The sequence below is a fragment of the Mugil cephalus genome, chromosome 1, assembly GCF_022458985.1.
Source record: "Mugil cephalus isolate CIBA_MC_2020 chromosome 1, CIBA_Mcephalus_1.1, whole genome shotgun sequence".
Taxonomy (NCBI): domain Eukaryota; kingdom Metazoa; phylum Chordata; class Actinopteri; order Mugiliformes; family Mugilidae; genus Mugil; species Mugil cephalus.
In genome coordinates this window covers 40,682,442-40,700,102 of record NC_061770.1, presented here as the reverse complement: position 1 = coordinate 40,700,102, position 17,661 = coordinate 40,682,442, and the positions used below count along the sequence as shown (strand labels likewise).

The 17,661-nt window shown below is 47.2% G+C and overlaps 1 protein-coding gene across 9 annotated transcripts in view; it reads left to right on the top strand.

The window, feature by feature from the left end:
- The window catches only part of LOC124998072 (nuclear factor 1 B-type-like), a 69,942-nt gene that overhangs the window by 40,658 nt on the left and 11,623 nt on the right, over positions 1–17,661 (top strand). For 5 of the 9 annotated variants that reach the window (XM_047572268.1, XM_047572311.1, XM_047572297.1 and 2 more), the window contains exons 3-10: positions 2,169–2,225; positions 4,151–4,219; positions 6,542–6,662; positions 7,136–7,257; positions 10,544–10,675; positions 10,873–11,057; positions 14,066–14,204; positions 14,546–14,628. In XM_047572268.1, the coding sequence (XP_047428224.1) occupies positions 2,169–2,225; positions 4,151–4,219; positions 6,542–6,662; positions 7,136–7,257; positions 10,544–10,675; positions 10,873–11,057; positions 14,066–14,204; positions 14,546–14,628 (908 nt within the window). Of the gene's footprint in view, positions 1–2,168; positions 2,226–4,150; positions 4,220–6,541; positions 6,663–7,135; positions 7,258–10,540; positions 10,676–10,872; positions 11,058–14,065; positions 14,205–14,545; positions 14,629–17,661 lie in introns of all 9 variants that reach the window. The other 4 variants (XM_047572262.1, XM_047572304.1, XM_047572288.1 and 1 more) reach the window with 1 other exon arrangement.

The following is a 17,661-nucleotide window of genomic DNA, read 5'->3' as shown; positions in this document are numbered from 1 at the left end:
GGTTGCCTGTTCAGCCCCGTCGACGACGACGGCGGCGACGACGACGAAGAAGGAGAAGAAGAAGAAAAAGGACACACAAACAAAAACACGAAACTCTTGATTCGATCTCACCGAACTCTCCCTCCTCCTCCTCCTTTTTTTTTTTTTTTTTTAAATCCCCCGATACCTTTTCAGTGGTTTGCTCCTCTCTCGTGATCTTTTCTTTCTCCAGCCCCCCGCGCCCCCCACAACCCCACCACCTCCCTCTTGTCTGCCTGTTTCTTTCCCTCTCAGCAGTTCTCGGGGAGCAAGCGTGGAGTTGGCAGTTGTAACTAGACTGATGGATGACTCTGAAAGTAGCATGGGGTGGGGTGGGGGGGTTTTGGGGGGGAGAAGACAGAGAGACAAGGCCACTGAGCTCCCTGCAATCGCTTCACGGACATGTGCCGTGGCAAATCCACGCAAACCGTACCGCTTCCCCAGCAAAGCTTCTTTACGCACTGCGTGTGTGTTTCTATATGTGTGTGTGCATACGGGGAAGTAAAAGGGGCTCGCTGTTTCGGTGGGCTAAGGCGAAGGAAAGTATTCGGCTGACGTCAGACAATGGACCGAACACGCGCGGGTGTACAACATCATTTGAGAAAAAAAGAAAAAGGGAAGAAATGAATTCGGTTCCAGCTTTTAAACGTTTCGGAGTTTTGAACAAACCGAAACGCTGAGAAATGATCGTTCGAGCGGCTCGACGAGGAGCGCAGGTTTATGTGTTTCTCAAAAAAAGGGCCCTGGATGGTGGGAGGGGGGGCGTGGAGATATATTGGAAGGTCGCAACTTGCGCGTTACTCATAGGTTTTTAGGGCTTAGCGCGCAAAAAAAAAAAAAAAAAAATAGATTTCTTCTTAACGTATGGTCCTTTCCCTCCCTGCTTTGTCATTGTTGAGCGTCAGCCAAGAACATTCTGTTTTTGCAGTGCTGTTTAATAGTCAAATTTAGGAGGGGGTGGTGGGCGGCGGTGAGGAGGGGGGCAAGAGAGAGAGGGAGAGCGACACACGGAGAGAACAAGAAACGAATAAATCTTTCAACTTTTTTCTTCCTCCTCCTCTCCCCCCCCCCTCCCTCCCTCCCTCTCTCACTCCTTCCCTCGCCGTTGCCTCCGTAACACAGCTCATGAGAAGCCGAGGCAGGAAAAGGGGTGTTGTTGCAGCGCGAGGGTATCTGAGTTCACCGTCTGCAGCGTCTTGTCTCTCATGCTGAAGCACTCTGGCGTTTAAGGTGTAGATGGTAATCTCCCCCCCCACCCCACCCTCCTCGCCGGTTCTCATTGTGTGGGCTCGGGGTCACTTCGAGTCACCGTCGGGGGCCCGCTAGCTCGCTCCCGGCCCCGCCGTTATTAACTGTTTGGCAAAAGCCAAAAAAGCTCCTTCCCCTTCACTTGTTTTTATTTCCAATATTCTCACTCACACAAAAAAAAACAAAAACAAAAAAAAGATTTCCACCACTAATTTCGCAACTTTTGCGCTCGGCCGCGTTAAAAAGGAGAATGCTCGTAACGCCTAATAATCGAGCGGGAGCTCATCGGCGGGAGTGATACGCATCGCTCAGACGTCGGCCCCCGGGGCCGCCTCTCACCAAAAAACCTGCTCGCCGTGGCCGGTGGAAAGAATTCCACTCATGTTTCCTCGCGTCTCCCCGCCCCTCCTGTCCTCTCTCCGTGTTTTGTTCTGTGCTTGTACCTTGCACAGCAGGACCGAACAGCCCCCCCTCCACCCCACAACCACCCCCACCTCCTCCTCCTCCTTTCCACCCCCTCCCTCCAGCAACACTCCTCCAGCCCCTTTGAAAAAGTAGGTCCACTGATAAAAAACTTTTAGGTTTCCCCGTGTCAGACACAGAGCCTTTTTTCTTCACGTTGCCCTTCCCTTAATGATAACGCTGTTCAAACAACACTGGCTTGTTTAAATGTACGGGGGTGCGCTCGTTTCGATAAGGAAAAAAAAAACCTTTAGGCATAAAGAGAGTATCTTCTTTCCAGTCTTGACACATTTCTTCATTTCAAGCTGAAAACATATATATATACATATACGTGTGTGTGTGTGTGTGTGTGTGTATAAGAAAACCACATCTCCATAAGATGTCTTCTTTCCAAACTAATCCCCGTCCTCTTTTGTCTCTCTGTCTCCGTGTGTTTGCAGACTCACAGCAGTCAGGAAGTCCAAGTAACAATGAGCCAGGCAAGAACCCTCTTCCAGGTATGTACACTACCAGTCATCCTCCCTCCTCCCTCCTGTCATCACCCCATTGTTCCAGCTCCAGCTCGCGCGCTGCGACGGCGGCGGCTCACTGTATGTACACCAGAACCTACCTAGTGTAAATAGAGCTGTGAACTCCGTGACTCGCCGACGGAACGTTTTTCTCTTTTCGCCCGCCGGGCTTAAAAATGCGGCCGCGGCCGCCACTGCTGCTCGCCAGGTGCGGACCACGCGGCCCCCGCGACGGTCCGTTGGGGTGGAAGGGTTTAGAATAAGAAGGAAGCGACGTGAAAACAAGTTAAGGTTAAGTTTTAGTTTTTAATTAAATAAAAATAAATAAATATATATATATATATATATATATATAAAACAGTTAATAGGTAAAAGTGAGTGACCCCGAATATTAATAGATAAATAAGTAAATAAATAAATAAAAAAACTGAAAAAGTGACCGTGAGCCAGTGTAGCTGAGCCGTGGAGAACATTCTTTGACAGTGCCGTTTTTTTTTTTTTTTTTTTCTCTCTCTTCTTCTTCTTCTTCTTCCCTGGACTGACCTGCGCTGTGTCGTCACAATGTTGGAATGAAAATAGTTTGAGAAGTATAATTAGTTTTCTACCTCAAGAGCAGGTTCTGCTGATGTCGGTGCCAAGGAAAACACGCGAGCGAGCCAATGACTCAGGCCTGGGAGGCCCTCGGCAGTGGCACAGTTCCTCGCGAAAAGCCGTTGGCTCACTGGAGGCGCCGAGCTTCGTAGGTGCCAATCGAGATGCCCGTCTATCTTTTCTGGCACGGCCCGGGCACCCCTTGGCAACGGATCAAAGAGGAGCCGGAGTCATTTGGGTGTCAATAACTCGTCTGGCTGTTATTTGACTGACGGCGTCTGATTAGCGTCAGCGAGTCACCGGCGGGTCATGTGAGCCTCATCAAAAAAATAAATAAATTAAAAAAATTGGAATATCATTTGTTCAGGCTAAAAATAGTTTTGTGAAAGCGGGGGAGAAAAAAAAAATCTGGCCGTCTTTCTTCTTCTTCTTTTTTTTTTTTTTTTTTTTACTTCTCGAGCCGTACTTACTGTAGCACGGACTGTTTACACAGCAGAAAGTGAATTAGTCTCACGTCCTCGCAGTAAAATTTAACGTATAACATAAATAACGCTTTTATGCGGGGATTTTATTTTTTGCTGCCGCGTCTTAGGGTCGGCACCGGTAGTTTTGCTCCTGTTCCCAATCAAACTGGAAGTGACTGAAGTTCAGCACGGGCTTGTCCTTTGTTGTCACAGCAGCAGGAGCCTACATGTCACTCCCTCCTCCTCCTCCTCCTCCTCCTTCTCCTCGCACACCTGTCCTGTCACTCTTTACTGATCTGTGTGTTGGTTTAAACTTGTCAAACAAAAAGGAAACTGTTTTTCTCATGGTGCTCACTGTCCCAGTTAAAATCTCACGAGAAAAAAAAACAACAAATCTAACAAATAATCTGCACAGCTGACCTGGTGTTACATCTCTAGACTCATGTCATGTTTTAAATTAAATCTAATAAAAGGGAAAATCTGAATTAAGCTCATATTTGCATACAAGGAATTCGCTCTCCTCATTTAATCCATTTGGAGCGGTTTTAAAGATTAGCTGCCTTTGCTCGATGGCTAGTGGGCAACTTCTACACTCAACACGATTAAATGACTGATTGGAAAAAACAAAAACAAGGGTCACTTCTTCTCCTTTAGCTCCGCCCATGTCTTTCTTTTGATTTTCCTCAATAGCCATGCTAAATCTGATGTTTCTGTCCATTTCACGCCCCGGAACAACCGCACGACGAGGAAGTTCTGTAAAATTCTCGTTGTGCATCTCGTCATTTTAACAGCTTTGCTAATGATCACAGCTGCAAGTAACCGGTGCATAACATGTGTTCATGGTCCCTGTGTCTGCAGTCTATCTGGAAGACAGTTTCATCAAATCAGGAGTCTTCAGTGTTGCAGAGCTGGTGCGAGTGTCCAGAAGTAAGTACGCAGAACGCCGTGCCCTCCACGCACTCACACGCAGGAGATTTCGCTCGCTCTCTCACCGATTTAGACCTGAAGTTGCGGCGCCAGGCCTGAAAAAAACGCCAGAGCTCGGCCCGTGCATGGTCCCCGTTAAGTTGGCGCAACCGGAAACAAGAGGCCGACGGCCTTTATGCCCTGAAATTAATTTTGCATTCAGGATACTAATGCTGAAATCTACCGTACAGCTGTTGTGCGGCAGATCCGGTCGGGCCAGATTTTGCAATGAGAGGACGCCTGTGTGCGCAGCTGTCTGTGCGAGCCTGCGTTCATCTGCACAGACATGTTTGCGCTCGGGCAGAGCCGTTGACGGCCGCCCTATCCAGGGGCGCGCTGATAACCGAGGGCGCGCCGTGGCATCGTTTACCCGCGGTAAAGGCTGTAACTGTAGCGAGCGCGCCCGCGGCGCACAAAGGCTCCAGTCACCTCCGACAACCTGCGCGTAAAAGAAACGTACCTGTGCTGCTCTTGCTGTGTGTGTGTGTGTGTGTGTGTGTGTGTGTGTGTGTGTGTGTTGAAGCACGCACAAGCCAATTCCAGTCCTGTGGTTTGTCTCAGATTGATCCCACTAAAATAGACATGAGCATTAAATTATTATTGAGCTGCGGCTAGCTTTTTTGGACTGGAAAATTAAAGCAGTTTTTAGATATTTTATTACTTTTTACACACACACGAAATTAGACTGAATCTAATTTATGAGCACAATAGTAATAATAGTAGTTTATTTGCTAACTTTAAGTTAGCAGTTTTCTTCACTGTTCTCTCACTCGTTTCAGCGCCCAGAGACTGGGTATGATTTGAAAGGCCGTGTTTTTGTTTAGTGTTTAATTTGCCCCCTGACCAGATGGCCTCTGAGCCGCCGTGTTTGCTCTCATGTGGCCTGGGCCCGGTTTCGCCAAAGCCGACTGAAGTCGAGCTGGAATTTTAAAAAGGTCGACGGACGCGCAGGAATTGTCACTCACTCAGCCGGTCGCTCCCTGGGAAGATATCTAAGCAGCCGCTCGTCCGTCATCGCGCTTCCCTCCCAGCTCTCCGGGCTGTTGAGACATTCTTTGAAGTCCATCAAAGGGAGCTGCGGAGTTCAAGGCTGGCTCGCGATCCAGCGTTTTGACGAGGACACTCATTAATGCAACAGGAGCCTCGGCTGCGAGTGTAAAAATATTTTGTCAACAGAAAACGCGGTGCGCGCGCGGGCAAACGAAACTGGACTTGGGAGCGAATCTGTGACAGTGCGTCCTCTGTCTCTTCCCTTCGCACAGTGAAATGAGGTCATTTTGGCAAAGGGTGGCTTTTATTTGCAGCATCATTGTTCCGTTTACACTTTTTTGGCTTTAAAGTCAAAGCCCAGATTATTAAATGTGATGATTGGCAGGGCGGCCAAGTGGCATCAAAAATACTGCGCCGAGCCAAAAACTAGAGATAAAGAGAGACCGGCACACAGGGAGAAGGTTGGGGGTATCCTCAGCCATGAATGAAAAAAAAAAACAAACAATAGTCTTGTATTCAGCCTCCCCGGGCCGGATGCATTCCTCCACAGACAGCTCGGTATAGTAGCAGCGGGTAGGGGCCTTTGCCAGGGCTGCAGTGGGCTGCCAGGGCGGAGGCTGGCGGAGGGATCGTGCCAGTGGTGAACCTCAGACCACAACAGACGGCGCCACACACTCCATCCTCTCATCCACTCCAAACCGACCAACCGCCCGAGCTGCAGGCTGCCTCCGCAGGGCCACACACTGCCGAGAGAGTGAAAGAGAGGCGGCGTGCGAGGATGGGTGGTGAACGCCTTTTGTTCTGTAAACACAGGCCTGGCCTCCCTTGAAACAATATCCCTCACCTTAACCGCAGCGAGAAAAACAAGCCCTTATCCACTGTAAATCATCGCGGCTGGAAAGCCTCACGCCGGCGAGAAACTGTCGACGAGTGGGAAAGTTTGAAGGCGTCACAATTTATCCCGTCTTTCACCGGGGGTGGTGGTGGTGGTGGGGTGGGGGTGGGGGTGGGGGGGGGGGGATTATTCATCCATACAGGCAGGCAATGCTCTCGCTTGAAGACTTGTTAATCAGTCCTCAGCAGAAACGCCTGCGCCGGTCGGACAGTTAACCTGCGAGCAGGGAGCACTCCATTTAATACGCCGGGCCTCGAAAAAACGCACAGCATCAATAACAGTCACTCAAGCTACCGCGCAATTAATGGTGCGTCTCTTGATGCAATAATAGCACAGACAGTACTTCATTTGACAACGCGTTGACATTGAACTCCTTCCTCTCTCTGTGTCCTCTGCAGTGCCCATCACCCACGGCGCAGCGGTAAACTTCTCCATGGCTGACATGCCCAGCCAACCTTACTATCACGACCTGAACTCCAGCGTGGGGCTGCACCGCTCCCTGTCCTCTCCTCCCGGCAGGTCAGTGAAAGTTACGGCAACTGCGCTGATTTATATACGTGGTCGCGCACGGCTCAGAGAAAGGGAGCGTGTCGCGTTTTTGCTGGGAAATTATCCTCGTGCAAAGAGCGCCGGCGATAAGATCAACCCATTGTCTGGCTGTAGCTATATTCACGAGATCGCTCAGATTAGCTTAGCATGAACTCTGTAAACAAGGGTATGTAGCCGGGCCTAGGCATACCAGCACTTCTAGATATTTATAGCAAGTTGTATCTCTCAGTTGAGATTCTGATCTTTATGCTAAGCTAAGCTAAACATCTATAGCCTCACATCTAACTCTTGTTGTGCTGTTTGTAGGACGCTCCCACATAAAGCTAGCTAATCTTAGCTGAGCATCTGCTCTAGTCAAGAGTTGTTAGCGTCTTGCCATCTTTAAAGCCACGCTCCTCAGAGCGAGCGCCAGCGTTAATCCACAGTCTTCTCCCCGCGCGCAGCAAAAGGCCCAAGACCGTCAACTTGGACGAGAACATGGACACCAGCCCGACGGGACCGGACTTCTACTCCTCGCCCAGCTCACCAGCCAGCAGCCGGGCGAACTGGCACGACAGAGACGGAGGTGATTTTCCAGTTCTTGCTTGTTTTTTTTGTTCACCTTTGAGTGTTTTATCAGGCATGACCCGCTCCACTTTACCAGTAACACCCTCCATCGCGTTCATTCAGTTTATACAAACATGTGACTTTGCACAGCTCAGCGTTAAACTGATCACGCTGACGGGAAGTCATTGAAGGATAAGAGGATCCTCCATCCTTGTGGCATTCAAAGAGATTTCATCAAAGCAAACACCTCCTATTTGTTTTTGATATATCAGCAGTTGAACTCTCTTTAACTCTCAGCCTTGTCATAAGCCACTGCGCCCATTGCTTTTCTTTGCAGACGATCCGCATCTGGTCTCCCTCTCCACACATGAACCTGCTCAACTCTCTTAAAATACGTACCATGTCAGGGATAGCTCCAGGCATCAACAGTTGTATAAATGTTTAAACCCATTTGAACTCCGGTTTGAATGTAAATCCGCAGTCTCTTGCACCTGTCGCTCGCACAAAAGAAACAGTGGATTCCTCAACGCGCGGCGTACGTTCAGAAACACATATGGTCATAACTAGCTGCAGTAGCGTGCCTGGCATTGTGTTCGGCCCTTTTTGTCTGTGAGGGGAGAAAAACGTGGTTCTGGAGGCACCTACTGTACGGTAATTACCTCAGAGGAGTACTTTGAGTACTTTAGCAGGTGTAAGTGTGCCCGTGGACAGGTTTTTCCCCACAAATAGTCGAGATTTTACCGGTTGCGTAGCTGGGATTAAACTGAGCGCTCGGCTTGTTCTCCGAGTCTCGCTCAAGTCACCACGTCGACAGGCGCCGCAGGTTTTTTTTTTTTAAACTCTTCCAAACGTCAGGCGTATAATTTCCTTCATAAACAAACACCTGACAAAACCAATGAGTTATTATATCTAGGAGAAAATTACACTTATAAAGTCTAATCTACTTATAAGGCGAGCAAATAAGGTGATAGGTGTCGTATAATTTATGATTCAGGAACACATATCTTTCCGCCTTATGGCTCAATTTGTTAATCACAGATTATACGACACATATCATCATTAACAGAGGCCATAGTCCTCACCGCAGCCGCCCTGGTTGAAGTCCAGCCAGTCGAGAGGCCAAAACATTTCCTTAATAAAGGAAAATAAATGCAGCTGGACGTGTCGGCCCGGGAGAGAAAACGGCCATCGGTCAATTTCTTACACGGTCAGAAGGCGATAAAGCTTTGTGCATCAGATAAACCTGCCTGCGCGCCTGTTTCACATCGAGAGCGAGAGTATGATTCTCGCAGGACAGCTTGCATGTCTCATTACGTCGTCTCCTGGTGCAGAGCAGAACCCGTGGCCCTTTTAATTAAGGCCTCGCTGTCCCATGTTTCCGGATCGTTCTCACTCTCCGCTGACTCCCCTCGACACTCGGCTGCCGGCATTTCGTCTGGATTTAACCAGCATTTTGTCTGCGTGTGACGGATGAAATCGCTGGGAACAAATCCTCCGCCGAGGCCTCTCAAGGCTTCAGCTTGAACTTTAGACACCCCTCTCTTGTTTTGTTCTCTTTTTTGATTCTTTTTTTTTTATTTATTATTTAATACGATAAGTGCTGCGGCTGCGAGAGGAAAACACCAGATGATGCACGAGAGACTCGGGCCCTGGCGGGATTCAGCCACATCCCAATGTGGGTACATGAAATTTCAGCGTGTCCCTTCGCACAAGGCCCGAGAGTACGGCTCTGCGTAAACTTAGACACTTGGGGTGAGGAGAAAGGGAAAGCAGTGGGTAGGAAACCCTCCAAAGACGGCCATTATTCTGTCAAGAGAGAATAAATGAGAAGTGGGGTGATATTGAACCCATATGAGTCGTCCCAAGTGCCAAACAGTCATTTCGTGCACATGGTTGTCATTTGACAAAACCTAACTATGTAGTAGAAGAAATTGTTTCTCTCTCTTGTGTGCAGCTCTGGGAGACCGCTGCAGACTGGGTTTATTTTCTTTACGCAGGCACACATTTAGAAATAATAATAATGATAATAAAAAAAAATAAAAAATCAAGGTCCTTTTTATTTAAAGATTTTAAGTGTTTAATTAATGGTCCGGTTTAATTGCTGGCGGCGGCCATCTCTGAAGGAGTTAATTAGCAGGAGAGAGGAAAAGCCTCCTCTGCAGAAAATATTTCCTATTTTTAATGGAAACATTAGGCAGCGATATAAATCTTTTGGAAGGTATTTCTCCCTCTGACACAAAATGAAAGCACTTAAGCCTGTATCCTCTTGCAACCTCAGACTGGGAAATCCCCCCCCCCTCCTCTTCCCCTCCCCTCCTTTCCCCTCCATCCACCCACCTCACGAATTCCAGCCACCTTTCTCGCTCTCTCCTCTATAGATGACTGATTTTTCCTGTCACTTGGGTGGATCCTTCCCCCGTTGTTGGGAAAAGGGAGGGAAGGATGGTTAAAGCTATGGAAATGCCTCGGCGGCGAGGTTTACACAGCTTGTTTTTGGTGGGGAAGGAGACGGATGTTGCGAGAGGCGCACACACCCCGAGAATCAGTGACAGGGCAGAAAAGCACTTGATGAATGTTCACAGGAGAAGCGCGAGCAGACATAGACCATTGCCTCTCGCATCTATTTGTTATCGCGTTGCCTTCAGGCGCCACGTCTCACCATGGAAAATTGAAAACCGCGCAGCCGTGACGAGCGCGAGCGCCGCTCGTGAAAGCGCGCGGCGGCGGCGGTAATGAGCGACTTGTGAGTTTTTTTTGGTTCGTGCTCGTACTCTTCGGTTTGTTTCCCGGACAGATTCCCGCGTCTTCTGCTGAGCCTCCGGGATTATTCGCGGGGAATTACAGCGGCTTGACAGGCGGCGTGTAAGGCCGCGCCGAGCAGATGTAACGGTGTAATGTTCTTTTTAAGATTACGCGAAGTGTCTCAAAACTCTTAAACCCCGTTTGATCGACCAGCTGCTCTGCAACCGCAGGACTTAATTGTCCCCTTTAGGCATGACAACGCTTTTTGTTATGTATTTATTTATTTTTTGCTGCTGTCCAATGAATTACACTGATTCCTACACATTATTATTATCATTATTATAAATTGTGGGGGAAAATTAAAAAAAAAAATGTATAAAAAATGTCCGATCAACTAAAGCTATTGCGGCCCCCCTGCAGTACCGCCACGGACCCCTTAGGGGCCGCGAGCCCCCTGTTGAAGACCTATGCAACAAGGTGTTATTTTTAACCAAGAGCTTAATGAAAACGTTCTCATCTTCTGACCATTTATGTGTGCGCTTGCCTCGTTTCCCTACCAGCAGACATGTCCTCTCCTACCATGAAGAAGCCGGAGAAGCCGCTGTTCAGCCCCACCTCCCCGCAGGACTCCTCTCCACGACTCAGCACTTTCCCTCAGCCTCATCACCCAGGACTAACAGGTGTAGGACACAGTGGTGAGTCACCGGCGACTTTAAACAACAGCTGCCTCGTTAAAAACCTCACGCGCACATTCAAAAAGAATCCGCATCGATGCTCACTTCAGCCTCGGAGATCAACGGCGATCGCTTCACCTCAACTCCCCTTCTCACGCAGTCAATCTTCCTCTCTCTCTCTGCTCTTTTGCATTTTTTTTATTTTATCTTTCCTGCAGTTATATCAACAAGGAGCCCCCCTCCACACTCACCGCTGCAGTTCTCGGCCTCGGCCATCTTGCCCCCGGCGCCGTCGCCCTACTTCTCGCACACCACCATCCGCTACCCGCCTCACCTCAACCCTGCTGATCCCATCAAGAGCTACGTGCCGTCATATGACCCGTCCAGCCCACAGAGCAGCCAGGTTGGTCGTTTGTGTGTGTGTGTCTGTGTGTGTGTGTGTGTGTGTGTGTGTGTGTGTGTGTGTGTGTGTGTGTGTGTGTGTGTGTGTTTGTTGAAGGCAGTGGGCCAGTTTTGAGGCCAGAAGTCGGAGGGTGGTTTGGCACAACTTTCACGGCCTCTGGTCGTTCTTTGTTATCGCGTTCGGCTCCACTCCCATCTGACCTCAAGAGATTAAAGATTAGATAAATTAAAGCGTGCTTTTGGAACTATTTCATTACTGCCACGCTGATGCAAGTAGAGGATATCATCTTGTCTTGCCTTCTTCTTTTATTCTTCTTAGAGCGTCGTCCTTTCCGGACGGGATTTTTTTTGCAAACCTCGAATCTGGCTGTAACGTTAACGCGACACAAGCCCACCTATTCAACATTTAATTGCTGTTTTATTTCACAGACGAATTCAGCAAGATTGACACGTAATTACATTTTTACAGACAAACCGGACAAACTCTAACTTTTATATCCTCATCATGTGACAAACAAATGTGTCCTTTTAATGTGATATAATGCCGTGTAAAAGGTCATAGTACATTCCCAGCATTTTATCTGCAGTTTTGCTGAAAAAAAAAACAAAAAAACAAACAAAAACCACCGCATGACTCCATAAAAAAAGTGGACCAAACAGAAACGATCGCAGTCACACATGATGCACCGAACTGCACGAAGACATACAAGTAAATGAAAGAGCTTACGGCCTTTATGCAGCCGGAGTGCACACTGTGGCCAGTGTGTTGGAGAGAGTGAACAGGCGTCTCTATAGATGAGAGAGCCGTGTGATATTTATGTGAGTTTTATATCCCCGCTGTTCTCACTGTAAACAAAGGCCTCGTAGACGGCTCCATCTCCAGAGCTGGGAGCGGGTTAGCGGGGAGAGGGTGGGTTAGGGGGAGGGGAGAGGGGGATGGAGGGGGGGGGTTAGACTGTTACTCTAGAGAAAAACCGCGGGGAATGATAAAGGTTGTAAATATTTGCCGTTGCCGGGGCCCGGCTCTTGTGCAGAATTAACTGGCCCTCTGCTGGGGTGCTGGAGAAAGGAGAGAAGAAACGGGGGAGAGGAGAGGGGGGAGGTGGCGAGGTGGGGTCCGGTAGGGAAGAGAGAAGACCAGTTGGGGGGGGGTGTGGAGGAGGAGGAGGGGGAGGAGGGGTGAGGCTCAGCAAATAACACAGCGCTTATAATCCCATGGACGAGTGCCAGAATGTTTTTATGCTTGCTTTAACGCAGATTATATTACACTCTAATTAAACATTCTATTCACATCGGAGGGAACCCTGCGGACACAATTCTTTCCCGAAAAGGCCTGTTTGAGTTTTGAACTCGGGGCGGCCCTGAAACGAACGCCCCAGACAGTCTCCAGCCGTCTGAAAGAGTAGCTCCCACTAGCTTCCTTTATTTCTTTCTCCACATATATAGTCTCTCTGCCTCGCTCTCTATACGGACACATTCACACCATTGTGCCAGGTCACTCCACGGCTCTCCCCGTCTTTTCACGCCCGGGTCCTCCTAAATTCCATTTATGAGCGCCATTAAAATCATTGTTTGGAATCATGTAGGAAATCCATTGTCAGCGACTGAGCATCCATTGTTGCTTTTGCCCCCCCAGAGTTTTTAGTAATAACTGTGACAAGACAGCGGCTGACTGAAAGTGCTAAAACCTTTTCTTCAGGCCGAGCATTAACTGTGAGAGTGAGTGGTCCGGCCACCTTTTGTTGTTCTTTTTTTCCTTTCCCCAGTTCGTCAGGGTAAACCGAGCTGTTACGTCCGCCGTAATGGAGGGACGGGAGGCTGTGCCTGGATGTTCAGCTTGTTTAGTGCAAACCGTTTTTTGTAAAAGTGTAGCTTGTAGCGTGCTTGTCTTAGTTTATTGAGCTCTGCCCAACTGCACATTTACAAGCGAACAAGGGCTTGTAAACATAAGTCCCTGGACGCAGCCTCTCCTCTTATAAGGTTACAGGTTTTGGTGGCAGACAAAACTAATGCGGTTGTTATAGTGCACTTCTTTTTCTTTTCTTTTTTTTGGTTTTACTTTGGTAATTACTACTTCTACAACACCGCACTTAAAATAGAACATATTTTGCTGGACGATATATCGTCACGCAAATGATAAACGATAAACGATATTATCGTCAACATTATTTTGAGACCGTTTTTTTCTCTAATATACTCTAATACTGCATAATAATGTGAGTACACCCTTTCAAAAGCACTTTTATTTCTGCAGATTATTTAACATTTAATCGGAACAACTTTTAAATATCCTAAATAAATAAAATAAACAATAAAAATAAGATGGAAGGGCTGTATTTCTTTTGTAATGTGGCGAACACCATCTGTGAGCGTGCACCATTTTGCGATGTTTCGTTCGTATTTAGCCTACTTTGTTCACCAAAGGCCTCACTGAAATGTTGACTGTCGTCTCTGCATTTTCAGCTGCAGATTTGTTTCCAGCTGGATGGTTGTATTTCAGGCGCGCGTGCAAGTTGGTTGAATCGCCTTTTTTAGTTGCCTCTACTTTCAAACTAATACGACAGAGTGGCCCGTCCGTCTCAATTGGCTCACCTTGCTCGTTCCCCTTAAATCCGAAATGTTCCCACACACTGGAGCAGTGGGCTCACTTCCTGCTAGCGGCCCCGCCGCCAAGCCCCACCCCACTGAGACAAAGATGGTGGACGACTGACAGGAGGGTTCACTCCATTCATTCCTCTATGAACCAATGCGCCCAGGTGCTGAGGCCGATGCACAGAGTGAACCCTCTCCTCATTCAGTCTCTTTGAAGAAAATGGTCGAGATCATTTTAATTTATCGCGCAGTTAATTGATTGTTCTGATCATCGTGACAGGCCTTTCATGTGTGCTAAATAGCTCTCTCTGCACATGTCTGTCATAAACATTCCCGAAATGTAGACAAATGATCTCACTCTGTGAAAACAATACTCGCCTTAATCGTGTTTTCCGGTTGTTTCTGCTTCACCTGCAGCCGAACAGCAGTGGTCAGGTGGTTGGAAAGGTCCCAGGCCACTTCACCCCAGTCTTGGCTCCCTCCCCGCACCACGGTGCCGTGCGGCCCGTCTCGCTATCCATGCCCGACACCAAGCCCATCACCACGTCAACAGAAGGTGAGCGCCACTACAGACCCGCATCGCTCAGAATAGAAATGAAACAACTGTGCATCAGCTGAATTAATTCTTTAATCGTATTGTTTGACAAGTTTAAAAACACAGATGTTTCGCACAAAAACATTAAAACAATGCAAAACAATCCAGTTCTCACAGTTAATTTGTTGTGTAATGTCAGTTAAAGACTTTTTTTTTATTGGACTTCCAGCAAGTCGCCAGAACAACTCCTACGTACATGTGAATTCCTGAATGCTAATTGTAATGCAAGCATGTATTTCTGTTCTTTTCTTTTTGTTTTGTTTTTTTTTTGTTTTTTTGTCTTGTTATGGCATGTTACCCAGGCTACTCAGCCCCTGGCACCCCAACGGCTAATCGTTTTGTAAGCCTGAGCCCTAGAGATCCCCCCTTCCTTCACCAGCAACAGGTGAGGCCTCCTTCCCCTGCAGCACTCATCTCACCTACTCCTCTTATCCTGTCACTTTCTGTCCCCCAGTCTCACATCAGATGGGAAAAAACCCGGTCGCTCTCTGAATTTGATTTAAAAACAGTGAGGTCAAGAATAGTAATAGCTTCTTTTTTTTTTTTTTTTTGTTCAGACCTCATAATCAAATCTTATTCTGTTGAAATTCTTCCTCTTTTTTTTTTTTTTTTTAACTGGTATGTTAATTACAGTCTTAGTGTTACTAAGACTTCTGACTCAGTTTTGAAAAATAAGTATCTTGATGTGCTTGCATATTTCCCGCACATGCATTAGCAGATTGGCTAAATTATAGCCATTTTGCTATAGACAAAACATTCGGAAATATGCACTTTGTAAGATTGAATTTTTAGTTTCAGTTTAAAGTTGAAAAAAAAAAAGTACACATATATATATATATATATATATGTATGTGCAGCTATTTCCTGAGGTTACTTTCAAAGAAAGGCACACGGTTTCCTGAAGAAGAAGACGGATGAGACACGTGGTTGCCTTTGAGATCGTAATGTTCTCAATTCTGTTTCCTTCGCACATTATCTCGCACACACACACGCACACACACACACGCAAACATACACGCGCGCACATACCAAATGTAATCAGTTAACCCCTGTCATTTACTGCGTAAAACCAGAGTATGTAGCGCTGGCGTCGCACGGAGGCCCAAGTAGTGGTCCCAGGGTGTCCCGGGACAGATGTGGTGGCCCCGTGTGCGCCCTGTGCGTGGGTGTGTTTGTGTGCGTCTGTGAGGGTTAGGAGTGTTGCGGTGTTGTCGGACGAGAGAGAGAGTGTGCTCTCCCCCCTTCCCTCCCCACCACCACCCCACCACCCCCACCCCGTCTTACTGAAAGCGCTGGTCTGAGGCCAAGGCTTTTCCAACCACAACTAATTGAATGCATCTGCACGCAGCTACATAATGATCGCTGGGTTTCTCCTTGGCTCACTTTTTTTTTTTTTTTTTTTTTTTTTTTTATGTTTAGCAAAAATGACAAAGCTGGCCTCTGTTTCCTTGCTCCTCTTTCTGTCTTCCCTTTTCTCTCTGCGTATTTCTTCGCATTTTTTCTAATACGAGAGTAGGCAAAAAAAAATAAAATAAAAATAATAATAAATAAGAGCGAAAGAGAGTTTGTCAGCAGTCGTGGGATGCTTTTATTCCACTCGGGAGGAGAAAGGAGGAGGATTCACTTGGCTGATGTCGTGCAGTTTGTCTTCCACATTTTCTAGTAGCCCTGCTACTTCTTTCATTGGGGCACAAAGTGACTACACAACACAGAGACAGTCTGAGCGTAGCTGCATGAGCTGCTGAATTTTGTCCAAAGCTTTCCTCCCAGAGGCTAAAGGGCCTTTTTGTTCCAGATTTCCAAGTGTGAATCAGCCAGATGTATAAATATCCTCCTAAGGAACACAGTGAGGTAATAAGAGTAACACATAATAAAAGATAGTAAATCAGTGGATTTTCATTCGATAATCCTAATTACACAAAAGTTAATTATCCTGAAACATCTTTTTTTTTTTTTTTTTGCGGCGCCCTAGCAAAAGCAACCACTTTTTTTTATTTTTTTTATGTGTTTTTTTATGCTTTTTTTATCAGAAAGACAGTGGCTTAAAATGTGAAAGGAGAATGAAGGATTTGTAAGCACAACAAGGACACCTTTCTAGGAGGTTATTACACGCCATATCCAAATGAATAAGCGCTCTTGTCGGCTTAAGGAACTCTAAACAGTCCTCACACCGATTCATCATGCTTCTGCTTGTCACAGTTGTTTTTGTTTTCTGTGGTTTGATTTAACGGCCTGGGATCTGGCCTCTCAGAGCGGGGAGAGACACCGAGCCAAGTCCCTCAGGACTAAACACTTTCACCGAATACTCCGTCATTGTCCTCATCTGGCAATGATGTGTTTATTGTGCGCGGTCCGTGAGGCTTTGCTGACACTTTTAGTTGTTTAGCCGTTAGTTGCTAGGGTTTGCTAGGAAAGAGAAACACATCACACCCATCAGTGCATGAGAATATGAGAGGGGTTATAAATTTGGTTAGCAGTAGGTCCGGACCAGGGCTGTGAAAGGCCTGGATCAGGGCTCTTCAACGTTTTTCAGGCCCAAACTGATGAGAGATTAAGTAGAGACCCTCTACCTACTATATTAAGCTAGTGCTATTTATAAATATACATTATTATTATCATTTTACATTCAATATTAAGCTGCTCAAATAATACACATGTTCAAATATATATATATTTTATTTTTATTTCAAACATGTGCAGCATTATATACGTAAAAAAATACATATATAAAAATGTCAATCAACCAAACATTTTGTGACCCCCCAGCAGCACCTTCGCGGCCTCCCTAGGGGTCACAGACCCCCTGTTGAAAACCTATGGCCTATAGATATTTTTAATTTTTTTAATATAATTTCTTATTTCTGAATAATGTGATAACTTGGGGATGATGCCTATTTTAAAATATGGCGCTGCCTAAACAGCGCACCCAAAAAAAAAAGTCCCTGGACACACACACACACACACACACACATGCACAGTAGGATCCAAAAAACAAAACAACAACACCACACGCTCCCACACCTGCTCTATGAATCCCAGGCAGCGAATGTGTGAAAACCCTCCATTCATCTCTCGCCTTGGTTAACCCCTCGAGGGAATGCCACCATCCAGCATTCCGCGGGGAAAGATCCGCGATCAGATGTCATTTGGTATTATCTAAGGAAGGATCCTAATCCACAATCTGCCCGCATCTGTTTGCTAGCGTTCCCCGGCTCCGTCCTCTTTCTCCCCCGCGCTGCCCCGCGCCACTCTGATGTGTTGGCGGTGCCAGCGGACAGATGGCGAGCCCCTCGAGGAGCGGTGGCACCGAGCGTCTGGCCCAGCCCGCACATTCTCTCCAAGCTATTGTCAGGCGGCACAGTGCGGGGACGGCGTGAGGGAGGGAGGGTGGGGTGGGGTGGGTGGGCAAGGGGGGGTG